The sequence below is a fragment of the Loxodonta africana genome, chromosome 21 (assembly GCF_030014295.1).
Source record: "Loxodonta africana isolate mLoxAfr1 chromosome 21, mLoxAfr1.hap2, whole genome shotgun sequence".
NCBI classification, from domain to species: Eukaryota; Metazoa; Chordata; class Mammalia; order Proboscidea; family Elephantidae; genus Loxodonta; species Loxodonta africana.
In genome coordinates, this window is record NC_087362.1 from 141743 (window position 1) to 167291 (window position 25549).

General features: G+C 39.9%; 2 protein-coding genes across 13 annotated transcripts in view; one reads left to right on the top strand and one right to left on the bottom strand.

The window, feature by feature from the left end:
* The window catches only part of CENPU (centromere protein U), a 71743-nt gene extending 46650 nt beyond the window's left edge, over nucleotides 1–25093 (top strand). For 4 of the 6 annotated variants that reach the window (XM_003415859.4, XM_023555015.2, XM_010595644.3 and 1 more), the window contains 5 exons: nucleotides 939–1017; nucleotides 1433–1480; nucleotides 3319–3380; nucleotides 5593–5749; nucleotides 18022–25093. In XM_003415859.4, the coding sequence (XP_003415907.1) occupies nucleotides 939–1017; nucleotides 1433–1480; nucleotides 3319–3380; nucleotides 5593–5749; nucleotides 18022–18135 (460 nt within the window). In that variant the 3' untranslated portion in view covers nucleotides 18136–25093. The remainder of the gene's footprint in view (nucleotides 1–938; nucleotides 1018–1432; nucleotides 1481–3318; nucleotides 3381–5592; nucleotides 5750–18021) is intronic. The other 2 variants (XM_023555014.2, XM_023555013.2) reach the window with 2 other exon arrangements.
* PRIMPOL (primase and DNA directed polymerase) overlaps nucleotides 18823–25549 on the bottom strand; it is a 46951-nt gene continuing 40224 nt past the window's right edge. For all 7 annotated transcript variants that reach the window (XM_023555012.2, XM_023555011.2, XM_010595642.3 and 4 more), the window contains 3 exons: nucleotides 24827–24909; nucleotides 24696–24742; nucleotides 18823–19083 (listed from right to left, as the gene is read on the bottom strand). In XM_023555012.2, coding sequence (XP_023410780.1) covers nucleotides 18823–19083; nucleotides 24696–24742; nucleotides 24827–24909 — 391 coding nt within the window. The remainder of the gene's footprint in view (nucleotides 19084–24695; nucleotides 24743–24826; nucleotides 24910–25549) is intronic.

Genomic DNA, 25549 nt, shown 5'->3' on the forward strand with positions numbered 1-25549 from the left:
TCCACACAGGTAAACATCCTTAACCCTTGGCAACCACTTATCTGTTCTTCCTTTCTATTGTTTTGTAATTTTAAGAATATTATAGAAATGGAATAATACAGTATGGAACCTTTTAGAATTGCTTTTTTTTGGTCAGCATAATTTCCTGGCGATGCATCCAAGCTGTTGGGTTATCAACTGTCTGTTCCTTTTTTCTTGTTGAGCAGTATTCTATGGTGTGGATGTTCCACAGTTGGTTTAATCATTCACCGGTTGACTACTTGTCACTTAAGTGGGAGACGTGTTACTTTAAACTACAGGGATATTTTTGTAACTATAGTGTCCAGCTGTGCCAAGGCAGAGGCAGGGCCCTACCTGCCCTGTGGACTGTCTGCTGTTGCATATTCCCGGCGTGTCCGCCATCCATCCAGGAGTAAGTAGACATCAAGAATCAGCTCCTGAGCCCTAGACCTCTTGCGCCTGAGGACAGGGGCCTGAACCGGTCTCTTTGTTTGGGCCAGCTTTAGGGTTTCTGAGGGATCGAAGAGTTGACTTCCGACTGATTACTCAGTGATTAGTCCAAACAAGTAACAAGCAAGGTGGGAGGAGATAAAGTTTTGCTGGTCAATTGGATCAGGCAGCAGGAAAAGATCGGTTGTTTGTAAGCATTTCAACATTGATTTGTATCACTCGTGGACGTGGCCAGTATCAGGGAGCGAAGATGGTCACATACCAGAGGGTTTTGGGGAATATATATATATATATATATATATATTTATTTATTTATTTATTTATTTTGCTGAGACATTTCCAGTACGTTTTAATCGTCAGAAAGAGCTGCAGGCTGAGCATTGCCATTTTAAATATTTAAAATAGCATATGTGAAATTTTGTGTATTTGAAGCACTTTTCAAAATCCTTTATTATGCCTAATTTGATCTTTATTTTACTCCTCCATAGACAAAGAATAGAATCTAGAGTGTGTAAGGAAGCCATCAACAAATTTTATTCTAATATTAAAGAGGAACTCATCAAAATGGTAAACTCATTGACATAAATTTGTTGTTCTAAATTTTTTTTCTTTATTACTAATCCTGAGGCAACATACTTTTGTCTTAGAAAAGCTTGCATTTGCTGGCGAAATGGTAATGATCTCGTTAGAACCACCTGTATTACACTATGCTGTTTTTAACTTGGAAACCCTGGTGGCGTAGTGGTTGAGGGCTACGGCTGCTGACCAAAAGATTGGCAGTTCGAATCCATCAGGCACTGTTTGGAAACCCTACGGGGCAGTTCTACTCTGTCCTATAGAGTCGCTGTGAGTCGGAATCGACTCGACGGCAGTGGGTTTTGGTTTGGTTTTTAACTAAGTATGATGTATGTTAAAAATAAAAGTTGTATGTGTATGTAATTTTGAAAAATGCATGCAAATATTTATTTTTGGTTTTGTGTAGATTAAAGAAGTCCAGATGGTGAAAAATCTTAAAAGGAAGAATGCTAAGGTAAATAACTTACGTGATTAAAGACATACAGTTGTACGATACTAAAATATATAGAATTAAGTAAAGATGTAACTGTGGGTTTTGGCCTTCAGAGTTTGTATAAGGTTTTTTTGTTTGTTTTTAATTGTGGTATTGCCTTAGTCATTTGGTGCTGCTGTAACAGAAATACCACAAGTGGATGACTCTAAATGTTTATTTCCTCACAGTAGAGTAGGCTAAAAGTCCAAATTCAGGGCATTAGCCCAAGGGGAAGGCTTCTCTGTCGGCCTCCTCATCAGTCTTCCCCCAGACCAGGAGCTTCTCTGCGCAGGGGCGCCGCGTCCAAAGGATGTGCTCTGCTTCCAGCACTGCTTTCTTGGTGGTATGGGGTCCTCCCTTTCTGCTTGTTTCCCTTCCTTTTCATTTCTTGTGAGATAAAAGGTGGTGCAGGTCACACTCCAGGGAAACTCCCTTTACACTGGGTCAGGGATGTGACCTTGATAAGGGTGTTAAAATTCTACCCTAATCCTCTTTAACATAAAATTACAATAAAAAAATGGAGGACAACCACACAATCCTGGGAATCATGGCCCAGCCAAATTGATACACACATTTTTGGGGACATAATTCAATCCACGACAGGTATGTGTATAGGTAACGTTTGCCATTTCAGCAGTCTTCACATGTACCTTTCTGTGATGTTAATTACACTCTTCACGTTTTTCAGCCATCACCATTACCATTTCCAAAGTTTAACACCTTTAACAACAGCTTAGCGCCTCCCAAGCATTGTGTCGTTCTTCCCCGTATAAGGTTTTTTTTCTTTTTTAGTTAGGTTTTTATTTGATCTGGTGAGTGCTGTTAATGCAAGCTAAGGAATGGGGACCCTAGTCATCTTTGTTTCCTAAGGCTGCTCAAATGTCAAAATAATTGTTTTTATAATCAAAGACGAGAAATTCAAGACTTTTTTTGTTGCAAAGTTAAGCTAAAAGTGGCTAAAAGTGACCACTTATATAAAAAAAGTATAAAATAATGCATATTTATTGTTTCTGTGAATGTCAAAAAGCAAAACTTCCTAGAAAATTGTCTCAAGTCAAAGGATGGCCCAGGAAAAATACTGGGTTAATGGTCAGGAGACTTCATTTCTAGTCCTGGTGCTGCTACCTCGGTGTCGCACCGCCTTGAAAAATCCCACCTGTAGGTGTGGGAAACAAGCACCTTCCTCATCTGTAAAATGAGGAGCTTTGGACAAGTGACCTCAGGATCCTAGCCCTAAACCGGCATGAATCCCAGAGTGAGAGACCACTCCTTCTGCATTTACAATAGAAGTGGATTTGAGAGGTATACATTTTTCTTCCAGTGATTACAAGCCTTTGTTTCTTCAGTTTTAAGCTCTTACTGGTCATTTCTACGTTGCTTTTAAGTAGTGGGAACAGTCTGAATGTCTGGCAGTGGAATATTAGGTAGTCACTGAACGTGATGGCTGAGATAATAAAATCTGTTGTACTGAAATGTTCTTATTAAAATGTTCTTTTTGGGAGAGGACCAAAACATTCCCCTGCTTCATTGTTTTCCCAGGACACCTAGATAAAATCTAAACTCCTGAGCTCAGAGGGCCTAGTAAAACCTCCAGAGCAGCCGTGAGGTAGATGCCCCACTATTCGTTTCCTTTATAGCACTTTGTAATACACGCTGTTTGTATGTAGTAACTGTCTTCCCTACTAGACCAGAGTTTCTTGATGGTAAGAATTGGGTCTGTCTTGTTCTCCACTCTATTTTCAATACCTGGCACAATGTCTTGCACATGGCAGAGCTCAAATATTTACAAAATTAATTTAACAAAGGCATTATTATATCAGGTGATTTCAGGTATCGAAAAGAAAAGGCAACGTTTGATTGAAACCCAGGATGAACTGCTTCGGTAAGATAATATCAAAATCCTGTTTGAGAATTTACCTAGTAGGATATAATTATGGTGTCCCATTGGGGATGGTATAATCTGCTGCCGCATCACATCGAAAGCCCAAGTTACCTCTGAGCCCGGAAATTCAGTAAAGGTGGGTTATGCTGCCTAGTTGCTAAACCTTTAGCAAAGGAGAATTCAGCACTCATCTTCTGCCAGCAGGTGTCTGGACTCTGGCCTCAGAGGCAGCCTGATTCTGTAATTTAATGCGTAGACTCTAGAACCAGGCTGCCTGGGTGTGCGTCCAGGCGCTGCCACTTACGTCTGTGCAACCTTGGGCAAGTTAACCTCCCAGTGCTTCAGTTTCCTCGTTTGTAATATGGTCATAATAATACTTGTACTCATTAGGTGCTGTGAGAATTAAATGAGTGAATGTATAGAAAGTACTTAGCAGTGACTGGCATGTAATAAGTGCTGCATAAGTGTTAATGGTTTTTGTTTATGTCGTTGCTGTTGTTGAATACATTCCCAAGTGTTGGATTAGGAGAACTTGCCAGTCTTTGCAAGCCAGGGCTGTCCCCATGGGTTCTTTGGGAAATTGGAGCACACATTTGGAGCACATAACACAAGCCTGTCACCCAACAAGGATTTTTTGCTCTTCTGCGAGGCCAAGACTCTCATGTGAGCTGGATGGTGGATAGTAAAGCAGTACCAGATTAGGTCTCTACTATTTAAGAGCTTTAAAATCACTTGAGATATAAACGGATATTACCAGAAAAGACAATACATAATTAAATACTAAATTTTAAAGAAGAGACTGCCACAGGAATTTGGAGAGGGGAAAAATTGGTTATCTGGTCTATTGGTTTTCAAATCTAGACTGTGGACAGGCACTGGCCCATGATAAAATTTTCATTGGTCCAGGTGAAAATAAGAAAATAAAGGTAGTAAAATAATGATAGTTTTTTTTTTTTTTAACACTTACAAGCTTGCTATGTGCAGGACAGAGTCATAAATGCTTTGTGTATTAACTCTAAATGCTTTGTATATTAACTCAATAATGATCCCCATGACCCGGTAAGGTAGATGATTATGGATGGCCCTAAAGTAAGACTCTGACTTACTGTAATTGTCACCAGTGTGAGAGCACTCAGACATGTTTTAAAGACCAACCTCTTTTGTTCCTTTTCTAGATGTGATTTTAGAAGTTGAGAAGCATATTTTGAAAAGGAATAGTAGAAAAAATGTGGCGTATCATTGTTTTACCTTTACATGTGAAAAATTTAAGACACAGGGAGGTTACTCACTCACAGTCACACACGAGGGACGTGGTGGAGCCAGGATCTGATGTCAGCCGCCTGACCCTGGCCCTGGCCCTGCCAGCATAAGACCGAGTCTTCCGGAATGTTAAATTTGTGCAATATGAAGAACTGCTAAAATGACTTCTATACAATTATAATACTAGAAGATAGTTCTTTCTTATATCTTTGACAAAAAATTGGCAGCCCCTGCCACTTTTAAAAATAGACTCGTGAAATCCAAGTTATCCCTTTTTGTTTTATTGGAGCCCTGGTAGCATAGTGATTAAGAGGTAGGTTGCTCACCATAAGGTCAGCAGTTCTAATCCCCTACCTGCTCCTTGGAAACTCAGTGGGGTAGTTCTGCTCTATCCTGTAGAGTTGCTATGAGTTGGAATCAACCAACAGCAAAGGGATATGTATTTTATAGGTGAAGAAACTGAGCCACTGAGAGCTGAAGCACTTTGCCCAAGGTCACAGCAGCCAGTGTGATAATTTTTCCACTGGTCTTTTTGGAAAGTGGGCAAGATTTTTACCTTGAAAGGGGCAAGGGGAAAGTTTTTGCCCATATCTTCACTCTTAAACTGAAATGCCTGATTACTGCTGCCTGGGGGCACTAAAATTCAACTAAGTATATGTTTTAATACAGTAGTTCCTAAATAGTCTTCCATGTGTTTAACTGATTTATTTCACGTTGTATTTCAGAGTTGTTTCTAGGTTTCACACTAAAATCTAGAATCTTTCACACATTTATAATTTTTCCATTCTTATAATTTATCATTTCAGAGCCAAAGAAATCTTAAATCATCTAGTCTACCTCCTTGTTTTTCCTGTTCACTCAGTATACTCACGTACTCAATCTTACGTAGTATAGGCTATTACACTTTATTATATCTCATTGATTTTTTTTGGAAAAAAACACTTTGTTTTAGGTTAGAACCACAACTGAAACAGCTACAAACAAAATATTTTGAACTTAAGGAGAGAAAATCTTCCCTGAAGAATGCAGCGTATTTCTTATCTAATTTAAAGCAGCTTCATCAGGATTATTCAGATGTCCGAGAAAGAGCACCAGCAGCCAAGGAAACGGTAACCAATCTGTACATTTTACCGTACTTTAGGAGGAGATACAGGGCGTCTGCATGCTGGAACACCAGAAGCTTTGAGGAAAGATAGACGTAGATGCAGCATTACAGAGTCTACCAAGCCAGCATCGTTGTAAATCAGTGCACGTTTGTTACAGCATTACTTTTTCAGCTGCTTCATGAAGGCTAGAGGGGTAGAGAAAAGTCCTGCCCTGATTTTATTAAGTTACTTATGCTTCAGAGAAATGAATTTCCCCAAGGGAAGTGTGTATTTTGTGTACAAATCTCAGTTGAACAACCATGCTCTGCATTATTACTATTTTGAAAAATGTAAGACCACTCTGATACATTTTTTCTTTTTTAAAAAATTTTCATTGGGCGTTAGGTGAAAGTTTACATAACAAATTAGTTTCCCACTCAATAGTTTGTACATAAAGTGTTCGATGACATCAGTGCCTACCCCACAATGTGCCAGCGCTCTCCCCATTTCCACCCTGAGTTCCACATTTCCACCCTGAGTTCCCCATTTCCTCTGGTCCGGTTTTTCTACTCCTTTCTGCCTTCTCAAATTTGCTTTTGGGCAGATGTTGTCCCTTTGATCTCGTGTAGCTGGTTGTTCTAAGGCACATGTCAATTCAGCCATCTCTACATGTGCAGTTTGTGTTGGGAAGCAGATCGCCAGGCGTTCTTCCATGGCTTCACTGGGTGGGTTTCAACCACCAAGCTTTTGGTTAGTAGCAAAAAGTAAACTGCACCATCGAGGGACCTCAGTCAGACCCACTTTTATTTTTTTTTATTGTGCTTTAGATGAAGGTTTACACAGATTATTTTCTCATTAAACAGTCAGTACGCGTAGTTTTGTAACATTGGCTGCCAGCACCACAACATTCTAACCTTACTGACCTTGGGTTCCCCATTACCAGCTTTCCTGTTCCCTCCTGCCTTCTCATCTTTGCCTCTGGGCTAGTGTGCCCACTTAGGTCTGTCTAATCTTTGGTTGGAAACCCTGGTGGCGTAGTGGTTAAGTGCTACGGCTGGTAACCAAGAGGTCGGCAGTTCAAATCTGCCAGGCGCTCCTTGGAAACTCTCATGAGGCAGTTCTACTCTGTCCTATAGGGTTGCTATGAGTCGGAATCGACTCAATGGCAGTGGGTTTGGTTTTTTTTGGTTTTAATCTTTGGTTGAAGGGTGAACCTCAGGAGTGACTTACTGAGTTAAAAGGGTATCCAGGGCCCGTACACTTGGGGTTTCTCCAGTCTCTGTCAGACCAGTAAGTCTGATCTTGTTCTGTGAGTTAGAATTTTGTTCTGTATTTCATACCAGCTCTGTCCAAGACCCTCAACTGTGATCCCTGTCAGAGCAGTTGGTGGTGGTAGCTGGGCACTGTCTAGTTGCACTGGACTCAGTCTGGTGGAGACTGCAGTAGTTGTGGTCCATTAGTCCTTTGGACTAATCTTTCCCTTATGTCTTTGGTTTTCTTCATCCTCCTTTGTACCAGGTGGGACCAGTGGAGTATCTTAGATGGCCGCTCACAAACTTTTAAAACCCCAGATATTACTCACCAAAGTAGGACGTAGAACATTTTCTTTATAAACTTTTGTTATGCCTATTGAGCTAGATGTTCCCCAACATCATGGTCATAACAGCCCTCAGCCCTCAGCCCAGTTTTTCGATCCATCAGGGAGTTTGAAAGTGTCTGTGAAGCTTCCATGACCTTGCCTTGGTCACGTTGTGCTGACTTCCCCAGTTTTGTGTACTGTCATATCCTTCACCAAAGTTACCACTTATCTACTTAGTGTTTTTCCCTTACTTCCCTTGGAATCGTCAAAGATTGTTTCTTTCTGCTCTAAATCTTTTCATGAGTTTTTATAATAGTGATCTTATACAGTATTTGTCCTTTTGTGATTGACTTATTTCACTCAGCCTAATGCCCTCCAGATTCATCCATGTTGTGAGATGTTTCACAGACTCATCATTATTCTTTATTGTTTCATAGGTGTCTTAGTCATCTAGTGCTGCTATAACAGAAAAACCACAAGTGGATGGCTTTAACGAAGAGAAATTTATTCTCTCATGGTCTCACAGGTTACAAGTCCGAGTTCAGCATATCAGCTCTGGAGAAAGGTCATTGTCATCACTCTTCCCTCAGTCTGGGACGATCTCAGTGTAGGAACCTCAGGTCCAAAGGATGCACTCTGCTCCTGGCGTTGCTTTCTTGGTGGTATGAGGTCCCCATGTCTCTCTGCTCACTTCTCTTTTATACCTCAAAAGAAATTGGCTTAAGACACTACCTAATCTTGTAGACCTCACCAGTGTAACTGCCGCTAATCATCTTATTACATCATAGTGATAGGATTTACAACATACAGAAAAATCACATAAAATGGTGGACAGTCACACAATACTGGGACTATGGCCCAGCTAAGCTGACAGGTATTTTGGGGGGACACAATTCAAACCATGACAGTATTGCATTGTGTGCATGTACCATAGTTTGTTTATCCATTCATCTGTTGATGGGCACTTAGGTTGTTTCCATCTTTTTGCTATTGCGAACAATGCTGCAATGAATAGGAGTGGGATTGCTGGATTAAATAGTATTTCTATTTCTAGCTTTTTAAAAAAAAAAAAAAGGAAGCGCTATATTGTTTTCCAAAATGGTTCTTCCATTTTACAATTCCACCAGGAGTGCATAAGAGTTCCTTCCAATCTCCCTGCAGCCTCTCCAACATTTGTTATTTTCTGATTTTTAATTTTTTGATTCATGCTAGGAATGTTGGGGTGAGATGGTATTTTAGTTTGCATTTTTCTAATGGCTAGTGACCACGAGCATTTCCTCATGTGTCTTTTAGCCGCCTGAATATCTTTATTGGTGAAGTGTCTGTTCATATACTTTGCCTGTTTTTAAATTGGATTATTTGTCTTTTTGTTGTAGAGTTGTTAGATTTTCCTGTTAATTTTAGAGATTAGACCTTTGTCAGATTCATCATAGCCCAAAATTTTTTCACAGTCTGTAGGTTCTCCTTTTACTCTTTCGGTGACGTCTTTTGATGAGCGTAAGTGTTTAATTTTTGGAAGATTCCAGTTATTTAGCTTATCTTCTGGTGTTTGTGTATTGTTAGTTATGGTTTGTATCCTATTTATGCCATCTGTTAGGGCCTCTAGTGTTGACCCTATTTTTTCTTCTATGATCTTTATAGTTTTTGGTTTTATATTTAGGTCTTTAATATATTTTGATTTGTTTTTGTGTATGGTGTGAGTTATGGGTTCTGTTTCATTTTTCTACAGATGTACATCCAGTTTTGCCAGCACCATTTGTTAAAAAGACTGTCTTTTCCCCATTTAATGGACTTTGGGCCTTTGTTGAAGATCAAATGACTCAAGGTGGATGGATTTACCTCTGGGTTCTCGGTTCTGTTCCATCGGTCAGTGTATCTGTCAAGCTGCTTTGATTACGGTAGCCTGCATAGTAGGTTCTTAGTTCAGGTAGTGCAAGGCCTCCTACTTTCTTCTTCTTCATTATTGCTTTACTTGTCTGCACCCTCTTCCTTTTCCATATAAAGTTAATGATTAGTTTTCCCATCTCCTTACAGAATGCTGTTGGTATTCGTACTGGGACTGCATTGTATTTATAGATTGTTTTGGGTAGAATTTTCATTTTCAAAATGCTGAGTCTACCTGTCCGTGAGTGAGCATGGCATGTATTTCCATTTATATAGATCTCTTTTGGTTTCCTGCAGCAGTGTTTTGTAGTTTTTTTGTATAGGTCTTTTACATCCCTGGTTAGATTTATTCCTAAGTATTTTATTTTTTTAGGGACTGTTTCGAATGATATTGCTTTCTTGATTTCCTTTTCATAGTTCTCTTTATTGGTGAATAGGAATCCAACTGGTTTTTGTATGTTTATCTTGTATCCCGATACTCTGCTGAATCTATTAGTTCCATTAGTTTTCTTGTGGAGTCTTCTGGGTTCTCTGTTATCATTATCGTCTGCAAATAGGGATAGTTTACTTCTTCCTTACCAATTTGTATGCCCATTATTTCCTTTTTTCCCCTTATTGCTCTAGCTACGACTTCAGCACAATATTAAAAAGGAGTGGTGATAAAGGGCATCCTTGTCTTGTTCGTTTTCTAAGGGGGAATGTTTTCAGCTTGTCTCCACTAAGAATGATGTTGGCTGTTGGCTTTGCCCTTTATTATGTTGAAGAATTTCCCTTGTTTCATTGAGAGTTTAACAGGAATGGGTGTTGGACTTTATCAAATGCTTTTCTGCATTGATTGAGATGACAATGTGATTCTTTTATTTATGTGGTGGATTACACTGACTGCTTTTCTAATGTTGAAACATCTTACATACCTGGTATGAACCCCACTTGGTTGGAGTGTATTATTTTTTATATGATGCTTAATTCTCTTGGCTAGATTTTGTCGAGAATTTTTGCATCTACGTTCATGAGAGATACTGGTCTAAATTTTCTTTTCTTCTTTTTTTTGCAGTGTCTTTGTCTGGTTTTGGTATCAGGGTTATGCTGGCTTCATAGAATGAATTTGGAAGTATCCCTTCCTTTTCTATGTTTTCAGATAGTTTGAGTAGTACTGGTGTGAGCTCTTCTCCGAATGTTTGGTAGAATTCTCCAGTGAAGCTGTCTGGGCCAGGGCTTTTTTTTTTTTTTTGGTAGGGGTGTGGGTTTAGGGTTTATTCCCTTTTCAGTCTCTTCTCTTGTTATGGGTCTATCCAGATTTTCAACCTCAGTTTGTGTTAGTTTTGGTAGGTAGTATATTTCTAGGAATTTGTCCATTTCCTTTAGGTTTTCAAATTTGTTGGAGTATAGTTTTTCATAGTACTAGGTTATGATCCTTTTTATTTCAATTGGGTCTGTTTTAATGTCCCCCATTTCATTTCTTATTTGTGTTATTTGCATCCTCTCCTGTTTTTCTTCTGTCAGTTTGGCCAATGGTTCTTGATTTTGTTGATCCTTTAAAAGAACCAACTTTTAGTTTTGTTGATTCTTTCTATTTTTCTATTCTCTGTTTTATTTATTTCTGCTCTGATCTTCATTATTTCCTTTTTTCTGGTGGCTGTGAGCTTCTTTTGTTCTGTCTGCCTTTGAGTTGTATAGCTAATGTTTTGGTTTTGTCCCATCTTTTTTTTTTTTCCTTTTTTTTTATGGTACTTTTGGGTGGTTTTACTTTAGATGAAGGTTTACAGGACAAACGAGTTTCTCATTAAACAGTACACACATTGTCCTATGACATTGGTTAACAACTCCATGACATTTCAACACTCTCCCTTCTCAACCCTGGCTTCCCTATTACCAGCTTTTCTGTCCCCCTCCTGCCTTCTAGTCCCTGCCCCAGGACTGGTGTGCCCCTTTAGCCTTGTTTTTTTTTTTCATGGGCCTGTTCAACCTTTGGCTGAAGGGTGAACCTCAGGAATGACCTCATTACTGGGCTAAAAGAGGGTCCAGGGGCCATACTCTCAGGGTTTCTGCAGTGTCTGTTAGGCCAGCAAGTCTGGACTTTCTTTTTGAGTTAGAATTTTGTCCTACATTTTTCTCTGCCTCTGTCCGGGACCCTCTGTAGTGATCCCTGTCAGAGCAGTCAGTGGCAGTAGCCGGGCACCATCTAGTTTTACTGCCCTCAGTCTGGTGGAGGCCATGGTAGTTGTGGTTCATTAGTCCTTTGGACTAATCTTTCCCTTGTGTCTTTAGTATTCTTCATTCTTCCTTGCCCTCGAAGGGGTGAAACAATTGGAGTGACCTAGATGGCTACTCACCAAAGTAGAGTGTAGAGTATATTCTTTATAAACTGTTGTATGCCAGTTGACTCACCAAAGTAGAATGTAGAGTATATTCTTTATAAACTATTGTATGCCAGTTGAGATAGATGTTCCCCGAGACCATGGTCCCCACAGTCCTCAGCCCAGCATCTCGGTTTCTCAGGGAGTTTGGATGTGTGTGTGAGCTGCCATGACCTTGCCTTGTACAGGTTGTGCTGGCTTCCCCAGTATTGTGTACTGTCTTACCGTTCACCAAAGTTTCCACTTATTTATTATGTTGTTTTTCCATCCCCACCCCTCCCCTCCCTCATAACCATCAAAGATTGTTTCTTTTCTATGTAAACCATTTTGTCAGTTTTTACTGTAGTGGTCTCATACAATATTTATTCTTTTGTGATTGGTTTATTTACCTCAGCATAATGCCTTCCAGATTCATCCATGTTATGAGATACTTCACAGATTCATCACTGTTCTTTATCGTTGCGTAATACTGCAGTGTGTGTACGTACCATAGTTTATCCGTTCATCTGTTGTTGGGCATCTCGGTTGTTTCCATCTTTTTGCTATTGTGAACAATGCTGCAGCAAACATGGGTGTGCATAAGTCTATTCCTTTGACGACTCTTATTTCTCTAGGATATATTCCCAACAGTGGGATTGCTGGATCATGTGGTATTTCCATTTCTAGCTTTCTAAAGAAGCGCCATACTGTTTTCCAAAATGTTAAAGAATTCTGATCTCCCTGCAGCCTCTGCAATATTTGTTACCTCCTGTTTTATTAATTCGTGGCAGTAATGCCGGGGGGTGAGATGGTATCTCATTGTGGTTTTGATTTGCATTAAAAAAAAAAAAAATTTTTTTTTTTTTAATGGCTAGAGTTTGTGAGCATTTCCTTGTGTGTCTTTTGGTCACTGTAATGTCTCCTTTGGTCAAGTGTCTGGTCAAGTGTCTGTTCATTTCCTTTGCCCATTTTTTAATTGAATTATTTGTCTTTTTGTTGTAGAGGTATTGGATTTTCTTGTAGATTTTAAGTCATTAGACCTTTGTCTGATTTGTAATAGCCAAAAATTTTTTCCCAGTCTGTACATTCTCTTTTTATTCTCTTGGTGAAGTCTTTTGATGAGCATAAGTGGTTGTTAGAAGATCCCAGTTATCTAGCTTACCCCCTGGAGCTTGTATGTTGTTGGTTGTGGTTTGTATCCTGTTAATGCTGTGTATTAGGGCCTCTGGCGTTGATCCTGTTTTTTCTTCTATGAACTTCATGGTTTTTGGCTTTATATTTAGGTCTTTGATCCATTTTGAGTTAGTTTTTGTATATGGTGTGAGGTGTGTGGGTCCTGTTTCATTTTTTTGCAGATTGACATCCAGTTTTGCCAACACCATGTGTTAAAAAGACAGTCTTTTCCCCATTTGATGGAGTCTCGGTCCTTTTTGAAGATCAGGTGACCATAGGTGGATGGACATACATCCGGGTTCCCAATTCTGTTCTATTGGTCGTTGTACCAGTACCAGGCTGTTTTGACTACTGTAGCTGTATAGTAGGTTCTGAGGTCAGGTAGTTTGAGTCCTCCTACTTTATCCTTCAGTAGTGCTTTACTTATTTAGGGCTCCTTCCCATTCCATATAAAGTTAATGGTAAGTTTTTCCATCTTTTTAAAGAATGTTGTTGGTATTTGGATCGGTATTGCATTGTATTTATAAATCACTTTGGGTAGAATTGTCATTTTTGCAGTGTTGATTTCTGTGCATGAGCATGCTATGTTTTTCCATTTATGTAGATCTCTTTTGGTTTCTTGTAGTAGTGTTTTGTAGTTTTATTTGTATACATCTTTTATATCCCTGGTTGGATTTATTCCTAAATATTTTATTTTTTCAAGGGCTTTATTGGCTTTTATTTATAGAAATCTAACAGATTTTTGTGTGTTTATCTTGTATCTTGCTACTATGCTGCATGTTTCTATTAGTTCCAGTGGTTTTCTCGTGGAGTCTTTTGGGTTTTCTATGTATAGTATCATTTCATCTGCAAATTAGGGAGTTTACCTTCTTCATTATCAATCTGGATGCCCTTTTTTTCTGTTTCTTTGCCTTATTTCTCTAGCTAGAACTTCCAACACAATGTTAAATAGGAGTGGTGAAAAAGGGCATCCTTGTCTTGTTCCAGTTCTTAAGGGGAATGTTTTCAGCCTCTCTCCATTAAATGGAGATGTTGGCTCTTGGTTTTGCAATGATGCCCTTTATTATGTCGAGAAATTTCCCTTTTATACCTATTTTATTGAGAGTTTTTATCAGGAATGGGTGTTGGACTTTGTCCAGTGCCTTTTCTGCTTCAGTTGAGATGATTATGTGATTTCTTTCTCTTTATTTATGTTTGAATTTCTATTGTTGAACCATCCTTGCATACCTGGTATGAATCCTACTTGGTCGTGGTATATTATTTTTTTGATATGATGCTGAATTCTATTGGCTAGAATTTTGTTGATTATTTTTGCATCTATATTCATGAGAGATATTGGTCTGTAGTTTTCTTTTTTGTGGTATGTTTGCCTGGTTTTGGTATCAGGGTTATGCTGGCTTCATAGAATAAATTTGGCCATCTCACTTCCTTTTCTATGTTCTGAAATAGTTTGGGTAGTACTGCTGTAAGCTGTTCTCTGAATGTTTGGTAAAATCCTCCAGTAAAGGCATCTGGGCCAGGGCTTTTTTTTTTTGATGGGAGTTTAATTATCTTTTCCATCTCTTCTCTTGTTATGGGTCTCCAAATTTTCAACATCATTTTGTGTTAGTTTGGTTAGGTAGTGTGTTTCTAGAAATTTTTCCATTTCCTCTAGGTTTTCAAATTTGTTGGAGTATAGTTTTTAATGATACTCTGTTATGATCCTTTTTATTTCAGTTTTGTCTATTGTAATGTCCCCCATTTCATTTCTTATTTGGGTTGTTTCCTGTTTTTCTTTTGTCAGTTTGGCCAGTGGTTTGTCAATTTTGTTGATCCTTTCAAAGAACAAACCTTTAGTTTTGTTGATTCTTGTTGTTTTTCTGAGCAGGTGGGCTGTGTGTTTTGTTGTTTGCTTGTCTGTAGTCATGATACTTTAACACCTTTGTCCACTGGGTGGGGCCAGTCACTCAGCTGTGGTGCAGGGCAGGTCCAGCTGAAGCAGAGGGGCTGGGATAGGTTGTTCGTGGCACATAATAGGGCTGAGAAGGCAGGCGAGGGATCAGTGCTTGGCAGGTTCCTGTAGGCTTTGCGTGTCCTGCTTGGAAGTGTGATGTTCAGTGCACGGTGCTGGTGGGCAGGAAAGAGAGGGTAGGTTGTGATGTCTGGAGGTAATATGGGTGTGGGAAAGCAGAGAAACAAGAGCCAGAAACAAACATACAGAGGAAGAAAAAAGAGTGTAAAGAGAGCTTTCCACTGGAGTGGAGAGATGAGAAACCTAGAAATGGAGAAAAGGAAAAAGAAAAAGGGGAAAAAAAAACTAGATAAAAATTTGGTAAAGAAAAGCCCCCAAGGGTCCCACCAGTGTGGCCACGAAGACCAGGGAGTTTTCCCAGGCTGCGCAGTATAGCCTGGCTAGAGAGGGTATAGATGTCACAGTATGAGGTATTCAGGAGACAAGAAAAGAAGGTAAGTATAGACAGAGGAGAGCTAAGAAAGGGAAAAAGAGAGAGGAAAAAGGAAAAAAAGAATGAAAAAAAAGGAATTGCCCCCAGAAATCCAGCATATGCAGCTGTGCATATTGGAGTGGCTCCTAAGCCGTGCAGTGCAGCCTGTCTACAAGGGGCCCCCGAGCTGTGAAAAGAAAAAGAAAACCAAACAAAACAGAATAAAGCAAAAAAACAAAAAATAATGCCCCAGGAATCCCACCGGCATGGTGTGGTGGGCCAGGGAAGTGATTCCCCAGCCAGGCGGGGCTTCACAGCCATTCAAGAAGCAGCAGAGATGGCACATGGAGCCAGGTCTTGGAGAGAAAGGAGGGGGAGGTGGTGGGAGGCATGTAGTAAACCAAAAGAAAATGGAAAGAGGCAACACCAGCTCAGGTATCCAGCTGCCAGGTCAAATCCATGTGGCCCGGGGTAGAAGCATTTGCCTCCTGGCCAAGAGGCCACGGCTGGCAGGAAACAGAGGAGGCCGAAGTGGGGAGGGAAAAGAGCGTGGGGGTTAGGAAAGCCTATATCGCTAGTTACTGGGTGCTGTCTGCTGCTGGGAACTTCGTGAAGTTGCTTTCCGGTACTCCATCTGCCAGTCCACAGTGTGGGTGGGGCAAATCCAAGTGGCACAGACACTGCACTTCCCAGCCGACTGGGGCACCACACCTAGACAGGAAGCTCAGAGGTAGAGCAGCTGGGAGAGGGTGGGGGTGGGAAAGCATGTAACGCTCATTACTGGGTCCTCTAGCTCTTGCTGGGAGCTCCATGAAGCTGCTCTTCTGTGCTCCCTGTCAGCCCATCTCTGACTGTCCAAGATGGCGAATCCATGCTGCATTAGCTGATGAGGAACCTCAGCACATATCTCTCCTTGCTCTCTGACCTGTCAGTTTCTTATTCCATTCAGTGTTTGGCTGTGTTCTCTGTCCATTTGATACTTCGGGTTCCAGGAATGATGTTTGTCTCTGTTGTACTTAGTTTTTTGGGTCTTTGCTGTGATGGCACAGCATGGTGCTTCTGTCTAGGGCTGCATGGTGCCCGGAAGTCCCTGTCCCTTCTTTTTTGATGTGTGTTATCTATTGCTATAAATTGACTTCTGAGCACTGCCATTGCTGTCTCTAAAAGGTTTTGGTATGATGTGTTTTTCATTCTTGTTTGATTCTAGGCATTTTTTTAATTCCATCTTTGATTTCTCTAGTGGTTTTTAAGCAAGGTGTTATTCAGTTTCTATGTATTTGATTTTTTTTCCCATGCTCTTCTTATTAATTTCTACTTTTATGGTGTTGTGCTCTGAGAAGATGATTTGTATTATCTCATGTTGTCTGTTCTGGAGAATGTTCCATGTGTGTTGGAAAGAATGTGTACTTTCCTGCTGTTGGGTATGCTATATGTCTACGAGTTCAAGTTGGTTGATCGCGGCCTTTAGATCTTCTATATCCTTGCTGAGTTTCTTTCTAGATGTTCTGTCCTTTACTGAGAGTGGTGTGTTGAAGCCCCCTACTGTTATTATGGAACTGTTGATTTCTCATTTCAGTGCTGTTAGTTTATGTTATATGGTGTTTAGATATTATAGCTATGTCCTCGTGGTGGACTGTCCCTTTAATCATTATATAATGTCTTTCCTTGTCTCTTACGGTGGATTTTGCCTTAAAGTCTATTTTATCTGAGATTAGTCTTGCTGCTCCTGCCCTTCTTTGGTTGCTGTTGACCTGTTTTTTCATCCTTTGGTTTTTAATATATCTCTTTGTTTCTAAGGTGTATCTCTTGTAGACGGCATATTGATGGGGCCTGTGGTGTTTTTTTTTTTAATCCGTTTTGTCACTTTCTGTCTCTTTATTGGTGCTTTTAAGCCATTTACATTCGGTGTGATTATTAACAACCAAAACCAAACCTATTGCCGTCGAGTCGGTTCTGGCTCATAGTGACCATAGAGTTTTCCCAGGAGCACCTGGTGGATGTGATTATTAATAGGTGTGATTTTATTGCTGCACTTTGACATATTTCAGAGACCACACTCCTCTGTTCCTTTTCTACAGATTCATAGTATCTTCAGTACCTTTGATAGGGTCTCTGCTAGGATGTGATTTTAGAAGTTGAAAAACATTTTTAAAAATATATTAGGAAAAAATGATATATTATTGTTTTGCTTCTGAATTTTTCCTAAAGACTTTGCTATTATGATATCCAGCTCATATTAAGAGATATCTAAGCAATTGAAAAAATCATATATGTTTACATATTTTAATATAATTGTTATATATGTCATCTCCACCTGCCCTGGCTCTGCATGCCCCCCTTTCTCTCCTCCTTCTCACCTACCCGTTGATCCCCCTGGGACCTTTGGGCCCTCGTCGGCCTCCCCCTGCCCTCCTGCAACCTTGTGTTATCCCAGTCACCTCGTGCCCTCTGTGGCTAGACCGAGATGTCATGGATGAATGGGAGGTGGTGTCCCGCAGCCAGTTGGCCACCATCCCTCACATGGCCTAGTCGTTGCCGGGGCTTCGGGTACATCGTTCGGGATGGCCCTTGGGAGGGTATCCCAGGCACAGCCGAGGTCCTGTCTGGGGCCCAAACCGTCAGAGGCGCTGCCTGAGAAATTTTTCAAAGTCGTCATAAATGTGAAATGTCAGATAACGAGATGGTCGATAATTGATAAGCAGGTGTGATTTCAATTATGTCCTAAGAAAAATGGATTGAAACTAATTTGCACAGTGGTCTTCATTTAAAAATGAGAGGAGGAGCAATGGAAAGGTCTACCTGAACCGGCATTTGAACATAAGATTCAGCTATTTAGAAGAAAAATACTGTTACAGAGGTTTTTGTATTTGTTAATCTAAATAAATGTTTTTCCTTCAATAGTATGATTCATCCAGCCTTCCAGCTCTGTTACTAAAAGCAAGAGGCCTTTTGGGAGCCGAAAATCATCTGCAAAATATTAACCATCAATTAGAGAAGCTCCTTGGCCAGAAATGAGAAGAGAAGTCTACCGAAACGTACCTGTATAAAGATTCGTTGTGTGCTACTGTCTGTTACCTTCTAAAACTGTACTTTATTTACAAATAAACACTTTCTTGAAAAATTAAAGGGAGATGTATATTTTTAATTTTCCACAAAGGAGACTAGGAAAAAGCCTAAACTTTACTAATGTCGAGTTGGACATTTCTTTTTATTGTTACAGCAGCACCTTCAAATACTGAAAAGAAACCTGTCTAAGTGTTCAGGCTGGAAGTATGGCCTAGTCACCAGAATTTATTATTTTGTTATCAAATCAAATGACTGTGACAATGTTAAATAGCATCAGTTTGATTTATATAATAGCTTTAAGGTGCCATAATCATTTTCCTATTTTCTTGAGTAATAATTTGTAAGATGTTGACACCTTATCCTAATTAGCTCCAGACATGAGTTTTAGGCTATAAATGAACTTCCAAAATCATATAGATGTGAACATAGACTAATTTTGGTTAATAAGAGATTTCTATTAAATTTAAGTAAACCAAAGCCAATTTTTAATAAAATTGGTTTACTTAAGTAAAAAACAATAGTCAAAAAGCAAAGTGATAAAACTTAGTTGATATAAATAGGCGTTAAGTTAAAATAATTTGTTTACATTATCAAATCTAGTATTTAATCTTCAGACAAGTTCTCCGTGGTTATCAGCTACTCTTGTAATACTTCTAAGATGAGTTCATCAGGAATTTCATCCGCTGCACTGCTGTAACCGAGAAGACTAGCCTCTGCAGCTTCAGCCAACTCAGCATCTTCAGTGGCTTCTAAGAAGGAACCATCATCGATGCCATTATCCCAGTCATCGCTGGAAGACACATCTTCTGGCAACTTAATAGGTGACAGTTGATGAGGATTCTTGGTTCCATTGCTTTTTGTTTCAACTGTTTCATCTTCTGTTGTAAATTCCTCTTCCTTTGTTTTCATGGGGGAGAGTAAGGGCATAAGAGAAGAAGTTATTCAGTCAGAATATATGACGATCTCACCATATTCAATCTATGTTGTATTAAGGTACTAAGAAATAAAGCCAGTTCTTCAACAGACACTAAAAGGAGTATGCTGGATGAATACTGTGTCCAATACAGTGACCACGGGAACGAGTTCACTCCCTGAAATGTTGCTGACACTGGAGCTCAGACACTGGGAACTCCAAATCTTTTCAGTGTCCTCGGGTGGGGCTAGAGCAAGGGTTGATTGACTATGATTGATTGATTGATTTTTAAGTGGACAGTCCAGCTGAAGACAAACTGGAAAACATGCATAAAGACTTATTTCCCTAATTTATATAGTACTTTAAAAATAAGAACATTGAAAAAACTGGTATAAAAAAGAGTTTGGGAACAACTGTGAAAATATGACTCTGGATTATAAACAGTTGCCAGCTATTGGATGCCAACTCAGGGTGACCCTATGGGTGTCACAGTAGATCTGTGCTTCATGGAGTTTTCAGTGGTGGTTTTTCTGAAGTACATTGCCAGGCCTTTCTTCCAGAGTGCCTGAGTGGACTGGCACTGCCAACGTTTTGGTTAGCAGCTGAGCATTTGCACCACCTCGGGCTCTGGGATCATATAATACTAACCCTGTTGCTATCGAGTCAGTTCAGACTCAGCAACCCTATAGGACAGAATAGAGCTGCCCCATAGGGTTTCCAAGGAGCGCCTGGGGCATCTGTGAACTGCTAACCTTTTGGTTAGCAGCTGTAGCTCTTAACCACTATGCTACCAGGGTTTCCAGGGTTATATATTAGGTAACAGTAATATATCAATGTTAAATTTCCTGAATTTAGTAATTCTACCAGTTATATAAGAATGTCCTTATTCTCCAACTACATGCTTAAATATTAAGCGATGAAAGGTTTTCATGCCTGCAACTTACTCTGAAATAATTCATCAAAAATAACAATGTGTGTATATACAGTTGAGAGGAAAAAAATGTGGCCAAATGTTAACAATTAGCCAATCTAGATAAACGGCATATAGGAAGGAGTTCCTTGTTCTCTTGCAACATTTCTGTAGGTCTGAATTTTTTAACTCAGAATCTGAATAACAATTTAAAAAGGATTAAAAAATCAGTAAGAAAGATAATGCAACAGATCTAAGTGGAAATGACAAAATGTTAACTGTTTAAACTAGGTGATGGGTACTGGATATTCATTAAACTCTTCTACCTTTCTAGATGTTTGAAATTTTACATAAAATCAAAACAAATCAATAGATATGTCCAAGCATTGGTAATACTGCACACCAAAAGTACTTTTAACTTGATAATTCTGAGGTATTCATAAATACAAAAATACAAAATTTTACAAGTACACTGAAACTATAAACCAAAAAAACCAAACCCATTGCCGTCCAGTCGACTGCAACTCATAGCAACCCTACAGGTCAGAGGAGAACTGCCCCATAGAGTTTCCAAAGACGCCTGGTGGATTGGAACTGCTGACCTTTTGGTTAGCAGCCGTAGCTCATAACCACTATGCCACCAGGGTTTCCAGTGAAGCCACACTCATCAAAATAACACTCCAAAGAACAAGGATGACATACTCCTCCTGGTAGAGTAAAAGTTTTTAAAAATATTTTTCTTCAATTTGTTCTTGGTTATTTCCAAGTGCTCTTTTACCTAGTAGTTTAGCAGAGTCTAGCTTAGCAGCTATATTACAGCCAGCTCCTACAGACCAAGAATGAGATTCTCGCCATTTCCAGCTTGGATATTTGTCTTAGTTGTCGAGTGCTGCTGTAACAGAAATACCACTAGTGGATGGCTTTAACACGCAGAAGTTTATTCTCTCACAATGTGGGAGGCTAACAGTCCAAATTCAGGGTATCAGCTCCAGGGGAAGGCTTTCTCTATCAGCTCTCAAGGGAGGTCCTTGTCATCAGTCTTCCCTGATCTAGTAACTTCTCAGCACAGGGACCCTGGGTCGAAAGGACACGCTCTGCTCCTGGCAGTAATCTCTTGGTATGAGGTCTCCCTGGGAAGCCTGAAGGGGACATGATGGTACTTACTAGGCACTGCCCACTTTGGTGTGCAGAATGAGGTCACCTGCCTGTAAACTAAAGAGAAGGGTTTCCAAGCCAACCAGTTATGCAGGGACTCTGGACCCTGGGTCGGAATATGAGAAGGGGCTTGCGGCTTGTCCTTGCTCACAGATACAGCAGCAGAGGACAGGGCTTTGGTGGCAGAACCTGCTCTGTTTGGAAGGCTAGAGAAGTGGACAGTTCCGACTGTGGTTAGACCCAAGTCCCATCTGGATCATGTAGAAAGCTGAAGAACCACTTGAAATAGATCATATGCAACACGGGCTCTGCAATTTCAAAGCCACTTCATTCTCCACCTGCATTCGGCTAATAGCCTGATTACAGCCATACCAAAAACCTCCAAACACTGAGCAGCAGCCTTGGCTGCCCTTCCTGGCAGATGCGCCTCCCTTCCACCTTGCCCTATTTCATGCTTCTCTGGGACTGCAATTCCAACAGCTGTTTATACCTCCCAGGGCCAGAGTTACCTGGAGGAGAGGCAGACAGCTGTGGGCTAATTCCCGAAGTGCACTTCTGGGGACCACCAACCCTGGCAAGCAGGCCGACACCCCACACAGGGCTGTATGTAGGTCAGAGCATGAGCAATGCTCCATGAATGTGGATGCCACGGACTGAGGCTGACTGCTCCAGTCCTGCAGGTCAAAGTAGGCCTTCAGATGGGGATGATATTTTTGGTGAGATGCAGGGTGAGGGGAAAGGGTTGTCCCCTGAGTCACAAGGCAGGATGTTTTAAGGTTTAGGACACCGGCCTCTTGACAAGGGAGTCACTACCAGGAGATGCAGCACAGGGAGGAACTGGTGTCTGCTGTGTTGTCCTTCCGCTCAATTCTGGCTTCCTGTCCTGACAGCATCAGTTTGAGGTGGGTGCTCAGGGTGCTGCTGGAGGATTCAGACACCTCGGATGAACATCAAGGGGCCTTCCAAATCTAAGGGGCTAGGCGTCCTGACAGGAGCCCTGGTGGTGCAATGGTTAAGCGCTTGGCTGATAACCAAAAGGTCAGAGGTTTGAACCGACTAGCCACTCCAAGGGAGTACTTAAGAGTTTGTTCAGGAGACTTTTTATTAATCAGATTGAATAGGTACCAAACTTAGACCATTATCTAGGATGTAAACTCACTCACTTGTTCAGCTTGTAGCAGGTAATTTTTATTCTAAACATAACACTAAAGGAAAAGGCTGACAGAAGTGGCCAAAAAAAAAAAACTAAAATTAGACTAGAAAACATAAAGCATCAAAGAGTACTGAGAAAAAGTTCTTACGAAATACAGGACCTCAGAAAAATGGACAGAGGACAGGTACAGGCAATTCATAGTAAAAACATGAATAGTAAATTTTAAAAAAAGTTCAAATTCATTAGTAAAAACATACAAATTTAAACAACTGAAGTACCACTTTCTACCTGTCAGGCAGGTAAAGGTCAAAAGGTAACAAAAGCAATGTTGGCGGAAGCACGGGGGAATAGCTGTTCTTACAAAACACTTATGGATGTTTCATTTCCTATAATTTTTATATAATTAGAGCGATTCGGCAATATGTACTACTGAAAATATTTGTGATGTAACAGCAAGAAAGCCTACAAACCTTGTGTACTATGATTTAAAAAAAATATGAGCATACATAGACAAGTTCTGGAAGGCTCATAATTATAAGGATGATTTCCCTTTCGTTTATGTGTTTTGTAATGTCTTGGCACTAATTTTTATTCGTGTAAATAAAAGTTGGTTTCCCCATTTGAAAAGAGCCCTGGTCCTGGTGGTGCAGTGGTTAATTACCTGGCGGCTAATCAAAAGGTTGACGGTTTGAATCCACAGGTAAAAAGATGTGGCAGTCAGCTTCCGTCAGATCACAACCTTGGAAACAAGATGAGCAAGTTCCACCCTGTCCTACAGGATTGCTACATGTCAGAATTGACTTGATGGCAACGGGTTTTTGGTTGGCAATTTGGTAATACCCATGAAAACTAAAAATGCATATACTCTGACACAATTGTACTTCTAGAAATTCATCTTATAGATAGAAATGTTCAAAGAACACATACAAAGATGTGTATTTTTGGCATAGTTTATAAAGGAAAAGATGAGAAATTTCTTAAATGTCTGGGATTAGATAAATTGCTATCTATACAAAGAAGTTCAAGCTGGATTCAGAAGAGGATATGGCACCAGGGATATCACTGCTGATGTCAGATGGACCTTGGCTGAAAGCGGAGACTACCAGGAAGATGTTTACCTGTGTTTACTGACTATGTAAGAGCATTCAACTGTGTGGATCATGATAAATTATGGATAACATTGTGAAGAATAGGAATTCCAGAACACTTAATTGTGCTCATGAGGAACCTGCACTTAGATCAAGCAGCAGTAGTTCAAATAGAACAAAGGGATACTGTGTGGTTTAAAGTCAGGAGAGGTGTGTGTCAGGGCTGTGTCCTTTATACTTATTCAATCTGTATGCTGAGCAAATACTTTGAGAAAGATAAGAAGAAAGGGGCATCAGAATTGGAGGAAGACTCGTTAACAACATGCGATATGCAGATGACACAACCTTGCTTGCTAAAAGTGAAGAGGACTTGAAGCACTTACCGATGAAGATCAAAGATCACAGCCTTCGGTATGGATTATACCTCAACATAAAACAAAAATCTTCACAACTGGACCAATAAGCAAAATCAGGATAAACGGAGAAAATATTGATGTCAAGGATTTCACTTTACTTGTATCTACAAGCACTACTCATGGGAGCTGTGGTCAGGAAATCAAACAACGTATTGCATTGGGCAAATCTGCTGCAAAGACCTCTTTAAAATGCTAAAAAGCAAAGAGGTCACTTTAAGGACGAATGTATGCCTGACCCAAGCCATGGTGTTTTTAATTGCCTCATAAGGATGCAAAAGCTGGACAATGAATACGAAGACCAGAGAACTGATGCCTCTGAATTGTGGTGTTGGAGAAGAATACTATGGACTGCGAGAGGAACAAACAAATCTGTCTTGGAAGACGTACAGCCAGAAGCAAGGATGGTGAGACTTCATTTCACATACTTTGGACATGTTATCAGGTGCGACCAGTCCCTGGTGAAGGACATCATGCTTGGTAGAGGGTCAGCAAAATGAGTCACCTCGCTGTGTCAACGAGATGGATCAACACAGTGGCTGCAACAATGCTCTCAAGCATAACAACGATTGTGAGGATGGCACAGGACTGGACAGTGTTTCGTTCTGTTGTACACAGGGCTGCCATGAGAACTAACTGACTAGAAGGCACCTAACAACAACATACAAGGTGACTACACAAGAATTAGAAAGAATGAGGTGCATTTTCTCAAGTATGGGCCAAGAGGGACAATCGCTACATTATATTTCTAAGTGAAATCAAGATACCAAACACTGTGTAAAAGCTATGTGGATACACCTGGACACACTGTACATAGCTCATTTATATCGTTGTACCAAGAACCAGTCAGTAATGACAAGCTAAAAACTGCACTTACGTCTTTGAAAAGCATCAGGAGACGTACTTCAGGAGGTAATGGGAAACCTGAGTCAGAAAGATAGTAAAACTGCTTTAGATAGATATCTAATTTTTACTTTGTGGTAAACACTGTAAAAACTAATAACTCACAGTCAGATTTGAAGTTTTCTGCTTTACATACAGGATCATGACATTTTTGATACCAAACTTCATTTTTCAGATCAACCAGGATCCTTTACATAAAAAAAAAAAAAAAAAATTAATACCCTGACTGGATAAAAAATGAAATCCAGCTACATGCTGTTGACAAAAGATACACCTAAAACTTAAAGCTAGAGAAAAGTTAGAAGGATGGAAATAAACATACACCAAGCCAAAAAAAAAAAAAAACTGTGGTAACCAAAATATCACAGAAAATTGACTTTAGGGCAGAAAAGCACATATTGATTAAAAACTTCAACCTATATCTACCAAGTAAGACATCTTCCAAGTATTTAACAGCAAAAATGGTCGTAACTACAAGTATAAACAAATCTACCGGAAGTCAAGATTTTCAACTTACTCTTGGTAACTCATAGATCAAGTATCTATACACACAAATAATATCAGTAAGAATACAGGAAATTTGAATAACAATTTTAAAAAATTAACAAGTTTGATCTAATAGGCTGTTTCCAGCAACTAGAAACAACTCTTCACAGTAACAATAGTAAAAATTGACTCCATGTTAGCTAGAATCTCATAAATTTAAAAGGGTCAGTTCACTCACACACAGCACATTCTCTGACCACAAAGATTATTTAGGAATAAATAACGAAAGATAGCTAACAGAAACCCATGATTTGGAAATTCAAAAGACATTTCTAAATAACC